Below are 15,422 nucleotides of genomic sequence, written 5' to 3'. Positions count from 1 at the left end.
TTTATTTTTAATGATTAAGTATAAACATTCTTTTTTTTCTCTGTAGGGCTTTCTTATCTTAGGGCTGTGTGTTTTTTTGTAAAGGGGAGGGGGGGAATTAAGAAAAACTTTAAAAATCACCATTTAAATTGAGCAGCTTGCGGAGTTCTGTTTCTTTTTACTTGTTCTATGGGGATGCATTCCGGCTTATTTCTTCTTTTTGTCGGATTTCTATCTTTTCGGATGGTGGGAGGATGGGGGGTAGTTTTGAATTATAGGTCTTATTGTAGGATTAATTTCATTTTTTTCGGGGGGTTTTTTCTCCTTGTATTTTTTCCCATTACGGTGTTCCAGAGCATGCGTGTTTTCTTTATGGTTATACTCATCATTGCCATTTTTGATTAGCCCCCGTTGGTATGCATGTATTTTCGTGTTTAAAAAAAATATTTTATAGCAGTTGAACAGATAAATGTTATTAGTTGGAACGTACGTGGTTGGAATTACCCTATTAAGTGAAAGAAGACTATTAAAATTATTTATAGATTCCAGTCCGATATAATTTTTGCTCAAGAAACGCCTATCAGAACGAGCAATCAAAATAGATCTTTTAAAATGTGGAAGGGCCTTCAATATCATGCCACTTGTCAAAATAAAACGAAAGGGGTATCTATTTTTATTAAATCTAATATTTTATTTATCCAAAAAGATATCGTGTCAGATATTAATGGTAGATTTTTAATTGTCAAAGGAACAATTTGTAATAGGAAAATTGTCCGGGTTAAACTATATGGACCTAATGTAGATGATCCTTCTTTTTTTAAAAATGTATTTGGTTTATTGCCAGATTTAAATGAATATATGTTGTTCATGGGTGATGATTTTAACTGTTGTTTAAATCCTTTGATTGACAAGAGTTCAACCAATCAGCAGCTTCCGAGTTGTTCAGCATCACTTATTAACTCATTTTTAATTGATTATGGTTTGATTGAAATCTGGAGAAATTTACATCCTAATGATAGAGATTATTCTTTTTATTCACACGTTCATAAAAAATATTCAAGATTTGAATATTTTATAGCTGATTTCCGATTTTTGTCCGAAGTCCAGAAATGTAAATATGATGCTATTGCTGTTTCGGGTCATGCAACTTTAAGCTTAACTTTTGAATTGAATGACGTCGGTATTGTAAATTTGCCTTGGCATTTTCCAGAAAATTTATTACAAAATTCGGACTTTGTCAAATTTATTGAGACTCAGATAAAAGATTTTTTTCTTTTTAATAATACGGGAGATGTGTCGAAATTGATTATATGGGATACACTTAAAGTATATTTGTGAGGTCAGATAATCTCCTATTTGGCTAAGCTTAAGAAACAGATTAAAACAGAGTTAGATAAGATTTCAAAACAAATTATAGACTTGGATAATATTTATGCAAATATTAAATATTAAGTATTATTATTATTTATTATTATTATTAAATATTATTAAATATTCTAAGGAGAGACTCTCCTAACATTGATTTATTTAAACAAAGGGTCGAACTTCAATCACAGTATAATTTACTATTAACTTATCCTATTGAAAGAAATTTGCTTCAATTAAAAAGTCAGTTTTATATGTTTGGAGATAAAAACAGTAAGGTATTAGCATCCCAATTAAAGGCAGCTGGAGCTAAAAGACAAATTTTAAAAATTTGTAAGGGAGATGGCAGTAATTATGATGCTTGTAATTATGAAGACATTGATAAAATTTTTCAAGACTTTTACAGTGAACTCTATAATCTGTTTCCAGCTGATCCTTATAAAATGAATGCCTTTTTACAAAAGATTGATTTTCCTAGAATATCTGTTGAAGATCAACAAACTCTTGTTACTCCTATTACTGAAAAAGAAATTCAGAAAGCTATTCTTTCAATGCAATCTGGTAAAGCTCCTGAATTGGATGGTTTTTCTGTAGGATTTTATAAAAAATTTGAAGAATTGTTTTCTCCATATATGTTGGAAATGCTCAAAGATATTATTTTGTTCAGAGAGTTACCTCCCACATTTTATGAAGCTTCTATTTCTTTAATTCTTAAGAAATATAAAGACCCGACTGATTGGGTTTCATATAGACCTGTTTCACTATTAAATGTGGATGTTAAAATTCTTTCAAAAATAATGGCTAATCTAGCTAAAATTATTTCTCAAGACCAAGCAGGTTTTATAAAAGGCCGATACTATTTCTCTAATACTCAGAGACTGTTAAATGTCATATACTCAACCCTTTCTAAGACCTCCCAATGTGTTGTTTCTCTTGATGCTGTAAAGGCATTTGATAAAGTTGAATGGAAATGCTTATTTAACGTTTTAGAGAAATTCAACTTTGGTATTAATGTTAATAAGTGGATTGGAATGATGTATAAAAGCCCTACTGCCACTGTTATTACTAATAATTGCAGATCTCCTTTTTTAAAAATTTTTGCGAGGTACGAGACAAGAATGTCCGTTAAGTCCCCTGTTATTTAACTTGATATTGGAACCTTTGGCTATTGCACTTCGTGAAGCTAAAGATATTCAAGGAATTTCCATAAATGGGACTATTCATAAGATCTCCCTTTATGCTGATGATCTCTTAGTTTATGTTTCGAATCCTGAAGAATCCATTCCTAGTTTATTGAAATTATTAAATGAATTTGGAAAGTTTTCAGGATACAAATTAAACCTTAATAAAAGTAAATTATTTCCTTTAAATGATTCTGCGTCTATATATGATGACATTTCTTTTAAAGTTACGTACTCTTTCAAATATTTAGATATTATCATCACTAAAAATTATGGAGACCTATATAGAGCTAATTTGGTTCCCTTAGTGGATTTTATGAAACAATTATTTTGTAGATAGAATCCACTTACACTTTTGTTAGCTGGCCGAATTCATGCAGTTAAAATGATGATTTTACCAAAATTTTTATATGTATTTCAAAATATTCCTTTTTTTTTCTAAAATGTTTTTTGATCAGGTTGATTCTATTACTTCATTTTTGTTTGGAATAATAAAAGACCAAGAATTGGAAAATATCATTTACAAAAATCAAAAAAGGATAGAGGTCTTGCTCTGCTTAATTTAAGAATGTATTATTGGGTGGTTAATATACGTTATGTGTGTTCTTGGTTATATTGGACTGATAAAAATGAACAACCACCTTGATTTGGAATTGAAAGCTGTGAAACAATTTTACTTAACTTCGTTATTAGGAGCCTCTTTACCTGTACAAATAGCCAAAATTTCTATTCTAAATTTATATCCTATGATTAAGCAGTCATTACGAATTTGGTACCAGTTTCGTAATATTTTTAATCTTAAAAAATTTAACCTTCTTAGTTTAATTTATCAAAACTATTTATTTAAACCTTCACTTCATGATCCTACCTTTTCTCTTTGGAGGAATGAAGGAAGTTTATTCCTTCATGGATCTGTTTCAAGAAGGCCGATTGATGTCTTTTGAGAAATTAGTAACTAAATATTCTCTCTTGTACTCACATTTCTTGCAATATCTTCAGGTCAGACATTTCTTACAAAAATATTTAAGTAATTTTCCACATATCGAAGATTCTGACCTGTTAGACATTGTTTTTAAAATGAATCCTTTAGTGAAAGGTTCTATTGGGAAAATTTATAATTTACTATAACAACAGTAAAATTATGCTTTACTTAAGATTAAGCAAGATTGGGAAAGAGAGCTTAACATGACCTTGATAACAGAGGATTGGCTGCGAATTTTGAAGTTGGTTAACTCTTCTTCGATTTCTGCCAGTCACTCTCTAATTCAATTTAAAAATTTACATTGTTATTATTTGTCAAAGGAGAGACTGTCTAAAATATTTCCTAACGTTGATAGTCAGTGTGATAGGTGTAAAACTAAGACAGCTATATTGACACATATGTTTTGGTCGTGTCCTGTATTGAAACAGTTTTGGAAATCTATTTGCTCTATCATTTCTAAAGCTTTAAAAATTAATTTACAACCTAATAAATTGACAGTTTTGTTCGGTATAATTCCTCAATATATTCACGATATTTCTATGTCAGACCAACATGTAAATGCATTTGTCACATTATTGGCCAGAAGGGCTATTTTATTGAAATGGAAACACGTCTTAGTTTGGAGAAAATTAGAAGTCGAACTTTTGATCCTCGATTTGACTTTGAGAAAAGGTGGGGTTCTTTTGCCCGCTACTATCATTTGATTTGAGTTAATTAAGATGGTCCCCTTCTGATTCTTGTGTAATTGGATTTGGTTGGCAGATTGATGTTTTTCTTTTATGGAAGCTTGTATGGCGTACAGCTCCGGGGTTGTGCTCCCAATGGGTTTTTTTTCTATCTTTTTTTTGGTTAGTAGTTTTTTTTGTTTTAGTTAGTAGGGTTCTTTTTCCTTCTTTCTTTTTTCCAAAAAAATAGTTTTAACATTTTAATTGCTGGTGAACACAGCAGGCCAGAAAAAGAATGTGTGTATATAAATAAATAATGGATGGGGTACCGGGAGGAGGTGGGGCATTAGCGGAAGTTTGAGAAGTCAATGTGCATGCCATCAGGTTGGAGGCTACTCAGACGGAATATAAGGTGCTGTTCCTCCAACCTGAGTGTGGCTTCATCTTTACAGTAGAGGAGGCCGTGGATAGACATATCAGAATGGGAATGGGACATGGAATTAAAATGTGTCGCCACTGGGAGATCCTGCTTTCTCTGGTGACAGAGCGTGATGGCATGAATATTGACTTCTCAAACTTCCGCTAATGCCCCACCTCCCCCTTCGTACCCCATCCGTTATTATTTATTTATATACACACATTCTTTTTCTCCCTCTCCTTTTTCTCCCTCGGTCCCTCTCACTATACCTCTTGCCCATCCTCTAGGCTTTTTCCCCCCCCTCCCCCTTTCTTTCTCCCTAGGCGCTCTGTCCCATGATCCTCCCATATACCTTTTGCCAATCAACTGTCCAGTTCTTGGCTCCATCCCTCTCCCTCCTGTCTTTTCCTATCACTTCAGATCTCCCCCTCCCCCTCCCACTTTCAAATCTCTTGCTAGCTCTTCTTTCAGTTCGTCCTGAGGAAGGGTCCCGGCCCGAAACGTCGACTGCACCTCTTCCTATACGTGCTGCCTGGCCTGCTGTGTTCACCAGCAATTTTTATGAGTGTTGCTTGAAATTCCAGCATCTGCAGATTTCCTCGTGTTTGCAGTTTTAACATTTTGTTTTTTACTTATTATTATTGGTATACTGTTTAGCTTGGTTAATCAGTTATTAGATAGTTTAACTCTTATTGTACATATTGATATGTTGATTTGATTAATGTATTTTTTGTTGATTTTCAATAATAATTAATAAAAAGCTTTAAATACTTATGGAAGGTGGCCTTCTTACCACTAGGTCACATGTCTGTTAACAGAGTTAGCTAACGAGGCAAGTTTGCATACGAGCCCCAGTGAGGGAGTTGCACAAGCTACTATGACCATCAATCATAAATTCTTTAACCAAAAAAGAAAAGAAATGGCAGCGGCTCTGTATATATTCTGTCTTCTTCCTATGGGGAAATACTTGAGATCCAGTAAGTACATTACTAGTTAACAAATGAACATCTCAACTTGACTAAAACTTGCTAAGGTCAAAGAAATTTTCATTGTGCAGAATTTCTATTGAAAAAATAATTAAATTAACAACAGATAAGAACTAACAAAGTTAGCAACATTTATCTTTGAAAGCACATCTGATAAGTAACTCATTATGCAGCATAAACTGATTAAAATTTTCACTTCTATTTCATACAAGGTGATTCAAAAACAATGTAGCTTGGATTTTGCTATCAGGAGTCAACAAATGTCAACGGCCCTTCGTTCTACTTGTCATAGACTTCCTGTAAATCTTTTTAAATAGTTTGGAAAGAAAGTTAATCATAAAGATCTCTGCAAAGGATTCTGAACTTTTGAAGCCCCAAAGCCAAGTTGATTGCTGAATTTGAAGTGAAATTCACAGTATATAGATTAAGATATAGAACATCACCTGAAACATTTAATTCAAATTCACATGATGTACAGTGGCTGAAATAAAGGGAAGATAAGAAAGATGGGAATAACAAAGACAGGCTCTGCTAAATGATCCTATAGAGGGCCTCAAATATAGAGTCTTCTGAAGATTATGAAAGATGAGGTAAATAATTAAAAGGATTGAAAGATTACTGCATGCATGTACTGGGTGATGGGGCTCCTTAATGATGGAAGCTGCTTTTTTGCTCCCTGAAGATGTCCTGGTTGCTGGGGAGGCTGGTGCCTATGATGGAGCTGACTTCACAACTTTCTTCAGCTTATTTTGTTCCTGTGCAGTGACACCCCCCTCCCACATACCAGACAGTGATGCAGCCTGCTAGAATGCTCTCCACAGTACATCTGTAGCAATTTGCAAGTGTCTTTGGTGACATATCAAATCTCCTCAAACTCCTAATGAAATATAGCTGCTGTCATGCCTTTTTTGTAACTGCATTGATATGCTGGGCCCAGGATAAACCCTCAGAGATGTTAACACGTGGGAACTTGAAAGTGCTCACCCTTTCCACTTCTGATCCTTCAATGTGGTGTGTGTTCTCTTGTCTTACCCTTTCTGAAGTCTGCAATCAATTCTTTGGCCTTACTGATTTGAGTGCAAGGTTGTTACTGCAACACCACTCAACCAGTTGGTATACCACTCTCCTGTTTGCCTTCTCATCCCAATCTGAAATTCTGCCAACAATAGTTGCTTCGCCACAGATTTATAGATAGCATTTGAGTTGTGCTTAATCACACATTCATGGGTGTAGGAAGAGTAAAGCAGTAAAGTTTGAAGTTAATAACTCATCTCCTTCTACCTTAGGCCATGAACGTATGAATCACCCCTGATGAGTTATTAACCTCAAATTTTCTGCATAATCACTCAAAGAGTTGAATTGCATGTGCATGTAACGAGAGCCATATAACTCATCTCCTTCTACCCTAGGCCACAAACTTATCAATTGCCCCTTCTGTGGACACTTTCTGGATGTCCAAGATCCTTATGCTCCACGACCACTGGACTAAATGTGTAAATGTAGGAGGGGACTATGTTGAAAAATAAATGTGCTAGGTTTTCTAAGATTGACTCCTTCTACCTTAGGCCACAAACTTATTAATCACCCCTCGTAGCACAAATCAAATGATCCAGTATCTATAAGGTTGCCTTCTTGCCATCACAGAGAAAGCACAACAGCACTCCTACTTTCTTAGAAGTTTGTGTAGATTTGGCATGAGACCAAAACTTTGACAAACCTCTATTGATGCACAGTGGAGAGTATCTTCATTGGTTGCTTCACAGCCTGGTGTGAAAACGCCAAAGTCTGAGAACAGAAACAGCCACAGAGAGCAGTGGATACATCCCTGTCCATCACAGGCAAAGCCCTCCACTCCCACTGCATACATTTACATGGAGCGCTGCCACAAGCAAACGGCATTGGTTAGCAAAAATTTTCACCATACAGTCCATGCCTTTTGCATGTTTGTCAGTCTTTGTTTACATATAGTTTTTCACAAATTCTATTGTATTTCTTTATTTTCCTGTAAATGTTTGCAAGAAAATTAATCTCAAGGTAGTATATTGGGACATATACATACTTCGATAATAAATTTACTTTGACTCTGAAGCCCTCCTCCTCTCTGTATGAAATATATGAATATAAAATGATATTGCCATACCATATGTCGGTAATGAGCAGTAAAGGCTCCATAATATGCAACACATGCTGATGCAATGAAGACATTTCCAATTACATTTGATATTTCCTCTTCAAACATAATTATGCCCTCTTGCCAGCGAACTTGTTCATCTCCAAGAGCAGCTGTAAGTTTTCCAGCACGCACTAATCGAGCCTGAGTTAAGGCCATTGTTCGAGCTAGAGAGAAGGAAAGAAAACATACAAGTCAAACAGAGAGGCAGATGAACATATTGAATACAATGAATTATGCCACATAAAGAACATATTTACTGAATATACTTGGAAAAGTATGAAAATCAAAAGAGAAGATGCTGAAAATTGGAAATTAAAACATACAATGTTGCAAAATTACAAGTCAGAAGCATCTGAGGAACGAGAAAGAAAGTTAATGATTTCTTTCAGCCTGAAATATTAAATCTACTTTTCTGTCAACAGATCTCTGGAGGTCCAACAGTTCTCTGGCCTGCTGAGTGTTACCAGCATTTTCTCTTTCTGTTTTGAAAAGTGCCAATAATTCTTTTGTACACATGCGATTGATGGTTTTATCAAGTGGTGCTTAAAAATACTTGTTCAGTTTGAGCTTTTCTCAAACTGGACAGTCCAAATTATTTCTCAAATTGCACAACTCAAACATTCCCTACAGACTTGGTTCAAACATGGAGAAAGATGCTAGAATTCCACAGGTGAGGTAAGAGTGATTGCCCTTAACATCAAAGTGATATTCAACCCAGCACAGCAGTTAAGAACCCAGGTAAGAATGCAATCAAGGAAATTAAAGTATTCCACTGACTAAAATAATAACCAGTACATATAAAAATGAGATTGTTTATTGGCGGCGGATCACTTCAGCCAAAGTGTATTTCTGCAGGACCTCACAGGAATCATCTAAATATACAACTTCAGATGCCTTATTATGACTTCTTCCATCATCAATTCACAAATGGGATATTTGCTGAACGTTCACTTCCATTCACGATTGCACAAATAATGAGGTATTTATCCATATGTGCAGCATGACATGGACAACATTCAAAGTTCTTCTGATAAGATATTTTGGGAAAAGCAACTCCATTTGTTTCTCATGCTGTCTTCTATTTCCGATATTCACGATGTCCATCACTGGCGCACAATGATTATAGCATAAACCATTTACAGGATGTATCACATCAACTCACCAAGCAGTTTCTTTAATCAGAATTGACAGAACCTTAAAAACAAAAGAACAAGGGTACCACGTATCTATGAACATGATTCCAAGACCCTTTTTAGTTTACAACTATTCCATGTCACAAATCTGGTTTTGTGGGTATATTTCTTCTTCTACTTCACTGGGTCAAAATTCTGCAGCTTGCTATCAAGTACCGTTCTGGATGCACTTTCAACATTGGACTAAAGAGGTTCAAGAAAGCTCAGATTAAATTTTCCAAGGACAATTAAACACATTAACTAGGATAAAAATTCAATGCTTTAGTTCCTCAATATATAATGTGGTATTTTGGATGAAATATTAAATCATCCTCATCCCTGCCCTCATAGCAATATATATGTGATCCCCTTACCATTATTTGAAGTACAAATAACTACAATACATTGTCAAAAATTTTAACCCTTATCTGGGACCTCTGTGTGTCTGTTGGCTGCTGTGTATTATAACGCTAACTTTCTTTACAAGTATTCTATTGATTGTAAAGTGCTTTGACATGTTCAGAGGGCAATAAAAATGCTATAGAGAATGATTAAGTTATTTATTTCATTCTGTCAAAAGTGTCCTCCAATTTCAGACCACCTTTCAGCCTTTGCTCTCTTTGTCCTCGAGCCTGGGTTGGCATGGTAGGGCAACATAGTAACGCCGTGGTTAGTGTAGTATTTTAGAACATCACTGATCAGTGATCGTGTTTTAATTCTCGCAGCTGTCTGTGAGAAGTTTGTACATTCCCCTGCTATCAACATCCTGGGGGTTACCATTGACAGGAAACTGAACTGGTCTAGCCATATAAACACTATGGCTACCAGAGCAGATCAAAGGCTAGGAACTCTGCGGCGTGTAACTCACTCCTGGCTCCCCAAAGCCTGTCCACCATCTACAAGGCTCAGGTCAGGAGTGTAATGGAATACTCGCCAATCGTCTGGATGAGTACAGCTCCATCAACACTCAAGAAGCTTGATACCATCCAGTACAAGGCAGACCGCTTGACTGGTACCCCTTCCACAAGCATCCAATCCCTCCACCATCGACAAACAGTGGCAGCAGTGCGTACTATCTACAAGATGCACTGCAACAACACACCGAAGTTCCTAAGGCAGCACCTTCCAGACCCACGACCAATACCATCTAGAAGGATGAGAACAGCAGATACCTGGGAACACCACCACTTGGAATTCCTCCTCCAGGTCACTTACCATCCTGACTTGGAAACATATCACCGTTCTTTCATTGTTGCTGGGTCAAAATCATGGAATTCCCTCCCTAATAGCACTGTGGGTGTACCTACACCTCAGGGACTGCAGCAGTTCAAGAAGGCAGCTCATCACCACCACCTCAAGGGCAACTAGGGATGGGCAATAAATGCTGGCTTAGTTGGCAATGCCCACATCCCGTAAATGAATAAATAAATAAATAGATAAATATTTTCTCTGAAACCACATGGGTTTCCTTCAGGTGCTCTGGTTTCATCTCTCATTCTAAAGATGTTCAGGTTAGGGTTAGTAAGCTGTGAGCATGCTTTGTTGGCACTGAAAGCATGGTGATACTTGAGACTTGCCTCAGCACATCGTCAGACGGTGTTGGCCATTTATGCAAATAGCACATTTAACTACAATGAGCGCCACGGCAGCCTAGCGGTTAGCATGACGCTATTCCAGCTCTGGGCATCAGCGTTTGGAATTCAGTTCCAGTGTCCTCTGTAAGCAGTCTCTGTACATCCTTCCCACGGAATGTGTTGGTTTTGACCACAGCCTAAAGATATATCAGGTTTGTGAACTGGTCATTGTAAATGGTGCGGTGATTCAGTAAGGGTTAAATTGGGGTTGTCAAGAGTTACTAGGGTGGTGCAGTTCGAAGGTCTGGAAGGGCTACGGTGTGCTGTATCTCTAAATAAATATATGTTTTGATGTACAAATGACAAATAAAGCTAATATTTATCCCTTTAGCTAGGTGACACTTCATCCCCACTTGCAGACCTGTTGAAGGGCCCAACTCCACCTAATTCATCCAAGAAAGGAGTCCAACTCAGATCTCTCTCCCAGGTCTCCTCTTCAGCCTTATGTTAATTTTGCTCACTGTCTCATTAAATCTCAAAGAGTGTTTCATATCTACTGTTACATCCACTACCTCGTGGGATGGTCTAAGCACTCCACCTCAAGCTCAAGTTCTGTTACCTGCAATTTTGGGAACAGTATCACTGCAGGATCAATTATTGTCACCCATGCCATTTTTAATTCATTCTTCCACCTAGGAGTCCTACTATGACTCTAGTTTATAGCCATTAATCCTTGTTACATTCTAATTTTAATCAGGCCCCATCTTGTAGCCTTGGCCCTAACATGGAGAGCTATTGCACATTATATCATATGGTTGCAAGCTTTGTCTTCTTTTACAAGGCAAACTTCTAGCCTTGGCATATTGCCCATCCAAGCCTAGGGCTTTACTTCTGAGGTTCTTGCTCAAACAAAAACATTTGCAATCACTGGCTCCTCCCAGCCGAGTATTTCACTCTTATTTGCAAGCACTAAGAAGTTTTCTGATGCAAAATAATTAGGAGAGACAGTACACAGATATCAAAACAATAATCTTTACCTGGCTGGTATAGAAATCAGTAACTTTTCCTGAGACTGATCTAACCAACAACCCTCCTGTTTAATAGTTAAAGTTAAAATCTTTTTTACTCCTAATGTCTAAGGGATAAGAAAACTATTGTATTCATGTTATACCTTACATACCCTCAGTAAACCTTAAAACTCTTCATGGTCAGTGAGATAATTTTGAAAGTCTTGAGTTATGGATAAAGAAAGTATTTGAGCTCATATTCCACTTGTGTTCTCCATTACAAATCCAGCAGTTTCTTAAAAATTGTATTAACATACAGGCAACCTGATAGATTTGCAGGGGGCTGGTGGCTGGGGACATTGTGATTGCAGAAAAGTGGAGTCTGAGATAGCAATGACTCAAACCATTGTTAACTGTTCTGTATCAACCTGTTTTAATTACAAACAATGCAAGATATTTCCTTACATCTACCTTACTTATATCTTCAAACACCTTAGCCTGTACTCATAATTCACAAATGACAAGATTGCTTTAGCTTTATTTTCTATATTCCATAATTTATAAAGTGAATTCTGGTTAAGTGAGATATATCAGGACAAGTTCATTTCCACCCAATTAAGAGACTGCCCTAATTAGACAAAGTTTCAAGCAAATTGTTAAAAAGGTGTAAAGAAGAAAAACTACAATTTAACTAAGTAACAAATTAAACACTTAAATGAAATACAAAACAAGTTAGAACACTACCAAAACCTCTACAGTATGATAAAGCTGTGTATTGGTTCCTAATAGTTACTGATGGAGGAGTGCATTTAGTGTATGCTGTTGTGTTCTTTTGAATGACTGTAAATGAATAAAAATACTGCAGACACCTAGTCCAGACAATGGACTGTCTTCATACAATACTTTTGAGGATTGCATCCTCCAAATCTTCATTTTCATTGTAACATTCAAGATGATTGTTAATACCTTCAAACTCTTCATAGTTCCTAATTTGTTGAATTACTGAAATCATTTCATTTTCACTCCTGGATGGTTCTGGCATCTCCAAACCTGAATGCTTGAAACCACAATGAACAAAAGGCTTCTGCATTGTCTTACTGCTTATTTCTTACCAACTATCAGTGACAAAAGTCGCTGCATTTTGAATACTGATGCTATTTAAAAAATGTTTACACTAAGCAGAATGTAGTGTCTAACAGTTACAACAGGTACATGCAACTAACGCTAGCTAGAAACTGTACAGCAACAGTTTCCTGTCCCAATTAAGCGTCATAGTGTTCCCAATACAGCTGTTTTCTTGATTATTTTTGTTCCTTAAGAGTTATCCCAAATAAGCGGCTGCCTCCATTAACTGATGGCCTAATTATTATGACTAGAGTCCACTGTATTGCTTTATAAATTCCATGTTTAAACCAATGCAACCATATGTTATGCTGAAGACATGTTTCAACAAGATCAGCTGTAAAACTAGAGTTAAGCTAGCATAGTTATGCTTAAAGTAAATTTTATTATCAGAGTACATATATGTCACCACATACAACCCTGAAATTAATTTTCCTGCGGGCATACTCAGCAAATCTATAGTAACTATAGCAGGATCAATATTATTCATCCTTATGGTATCCAATCATATTTTCTACAATATGCCACAAAATGAAATTGCCAGCTGTATTCAGGTAATAATAAATGTGTGGGTACAACCCAATTGACCTAAAGCTTTCTCTGTTATTAATCTTGTATGATAAGTTTAATTGAATCTTATTGTGGAATAATTAAAAATGTATCTCACCTAGTTCCTCTTTTTCTCCAACAGTATGATCATATTGATTTTGAAGATCCTCCAGCTTCAAGTCAAGTTGTCGTAGCTTGACTTGTTTTTCTTTAAGGGTTCCCAATGTAGCATCAAGTTCAGCCTATTAATTACAATGTGTTGGACATCAAATCAATAATTAATGTAAGAATATTTTGAAGATAACTTTCAAAATTGACATCTCTTTGTACCTACAACTTGTTTAAAGGATGTACTAACCAGAGAGAAATCAAGAATCACATCAGGCTCTGGGAGAACACTCTGTTGACTAGGAAGAGATGTTGGGGATCATGATACAAAGAAAGATCGTGTAATTGACACCCAGTCAGTATCAACAGAGATAGCCTTACCACCCTGTGAACTATCTCATTGTAAACATACCACTGTGAGCAAATTGAAGGATAGAACAAGAAAATGTGAGGTTCATCAAGCTTTGGACAATATCTAAAATCAGGTAGTGCATTTTGAAAGTTGCAAAAGTAAACTAATGAGTTGAATACTTAAAGATTTTGAAAGTAAACAAAATAATTATCAAGTCTTGTTTGAAACTACCACATAATTCTTTGAGTTGTCTGAACAAATCAGAATTAATAAAGAAACATGGCTGTTAGAAGACTAGCCAATGACTTTGCCGAATAACTATACAATCTTATTAAACATGGTTCACCACATAGTTCAGTTCTTAACTCTTTCACAGCTTCCAAAACTCAGAACCAGAATCAGATTTAATATCAGTGGTATACATCATGAAATCTGTTGTTTTATGACAGCAGTATATTGCAAAACATAATAATAAAAAATCTATAATTTGCAATAAGAAATATATTCATAAATTAAAACAAGTAAGTAAAGCAAAAAAAGAGAGAGAGAAAAGAAAACAAACAATTGCCTGTACTCAAATATTACTTGCTCCAGATGAAGCTGGTCAGGGTTTGATGCTGGCTCTGGCTGCTCTTCTCCAATGGCTGGACTCCAGGGCAACTAATGCTGATCAACCCATGAGGCACTTTTTAATATATTTCTTTGTATGCTTCCTAGCCTGGTTTGCTACTACCAGTTACATGGCTATCTGCTTTTCTGTCATTTTAACTTTTTCAAATTCCTTTTGGCACCATAACGTAATTAATCTACAACCTGAAACCCAGTTCTGTCATTATCAGGGTGTCCATTTACACCTCTGTACAGGATATCTGTTTATGGTGGAATACCCTTGTATGTTTGTTCTGTGCTCAGCCTTAGCTCATTAAGGCTGTGTGGTCCCAACCTCACGTTTTCATATTGATGCTAACCACATGCCCAGGTGTCAATCACATGGCCTTGCTTCACTATATTTACTTTGTTCTGCTCTCACAACACAGGGCAGCAAAAGGAAAGTTCCTAAATTTGGAATGTGGTTGAGGAAAGTGCAATTCCAGTGAAGCATAACACACACCAGCAGCATTACCATTGTTTTGGACCTTAGTCTGCCACTAATTTCCCATACTAGCATATTTTTTTCTTTTTTTGAGGGTTTTAATTCTATATGTACTGTAATATACCAAAGGAATATCAAGTGCATAGATTTGTTAAGCCCCCACAGTCACTGCCCAGCTTGTTTAGATGGCACTAGAAATAGACCATCAGCAGAGAAGATTTGGTTTGAACTCAGTTATGGGCTCAAAAAAAATGGGTGGAATTAAAATCTGTTCTATTACTTTCATTTTTAAATTATGTCTTGTTATAGTTTTAAGTAAAGTTCTAACTCACCTGAGCTGCTGCAAGTTTTATCCGTTTTGGTTCAACCTCTTTAGAAACTCGGGAATACAGATCCATGGCTCTCACCCACATGCACATGGACTTACAAGCTTTAGACACTTTCTCTACTTTCTCAGGTACAAAATCTGGATGGTTAATATATTTCTGAAGTCGTTGCAGAATCTGTGGTTTAATGTTGTCTTTGTCATATTCCATGAGCTTCTTCAGGAAATTTGAATCACCAAGAACTTGCTTAGCTGAAGCCCAGTCAGTTCTATAACACAAAAAAAAGAAATCGAAGGAAATAGTTTCAAAAGTGAATGAACAAACTCAAGAACAAATTTAACACCTATAAACTTAGTCTCTTGCAAATTGC

The 15,422-nt window shown here is 36.0% G+C and overlaps 1 protein-coding gene across 1 annotated transcript in view; it reads right to left on the bottom strand.

Annotated features, from left to right (window-relative positions):
* Positions 1–15,422, bottom strand: part of dnah6 (dynein, axonemal, heavy chain 6) — a 402,938-nt gene that overhangs the window by 118,679 nt on the left and 268,837 nt on the right. The window contains exons 53-55 of the mRNA XM_063047640.1: positions 15,059–15,320; positions 13,292–13,415; positions 7,717–7,913 (exon numbers count right to left, since the gene is read on the bottom strand). Coding sequence (XP_062903710.1) covers positions 7,717–7,913; positions 13,292–13,415; positions 15,059–15,320 — 583 coding nt within the window. The remainder of the gene's footprint in view (positions 1–7,716; positions 7,914–13,291; positions 13,416–15,058; positions 15,321–15,422) is intronic.

The sequence above is a fragment of the Mobula hypostoma genome, chromosome 5 (genome assembly GCF_963921235.1).
Source record: "Mobula hypostoma chromosome 5, sMobHyp1.1, whole genome shotgun sequence".
Lineage (NCBI taxonomy): Eukaryota > Metazoa > Chordata > Chondrichthyes > Myliobatiformes > Myliobatidae > Mobula > Mobula hypostoma.
This window is presented reverse-complemented; position numbering and strand designations above follow the sequence as displayed.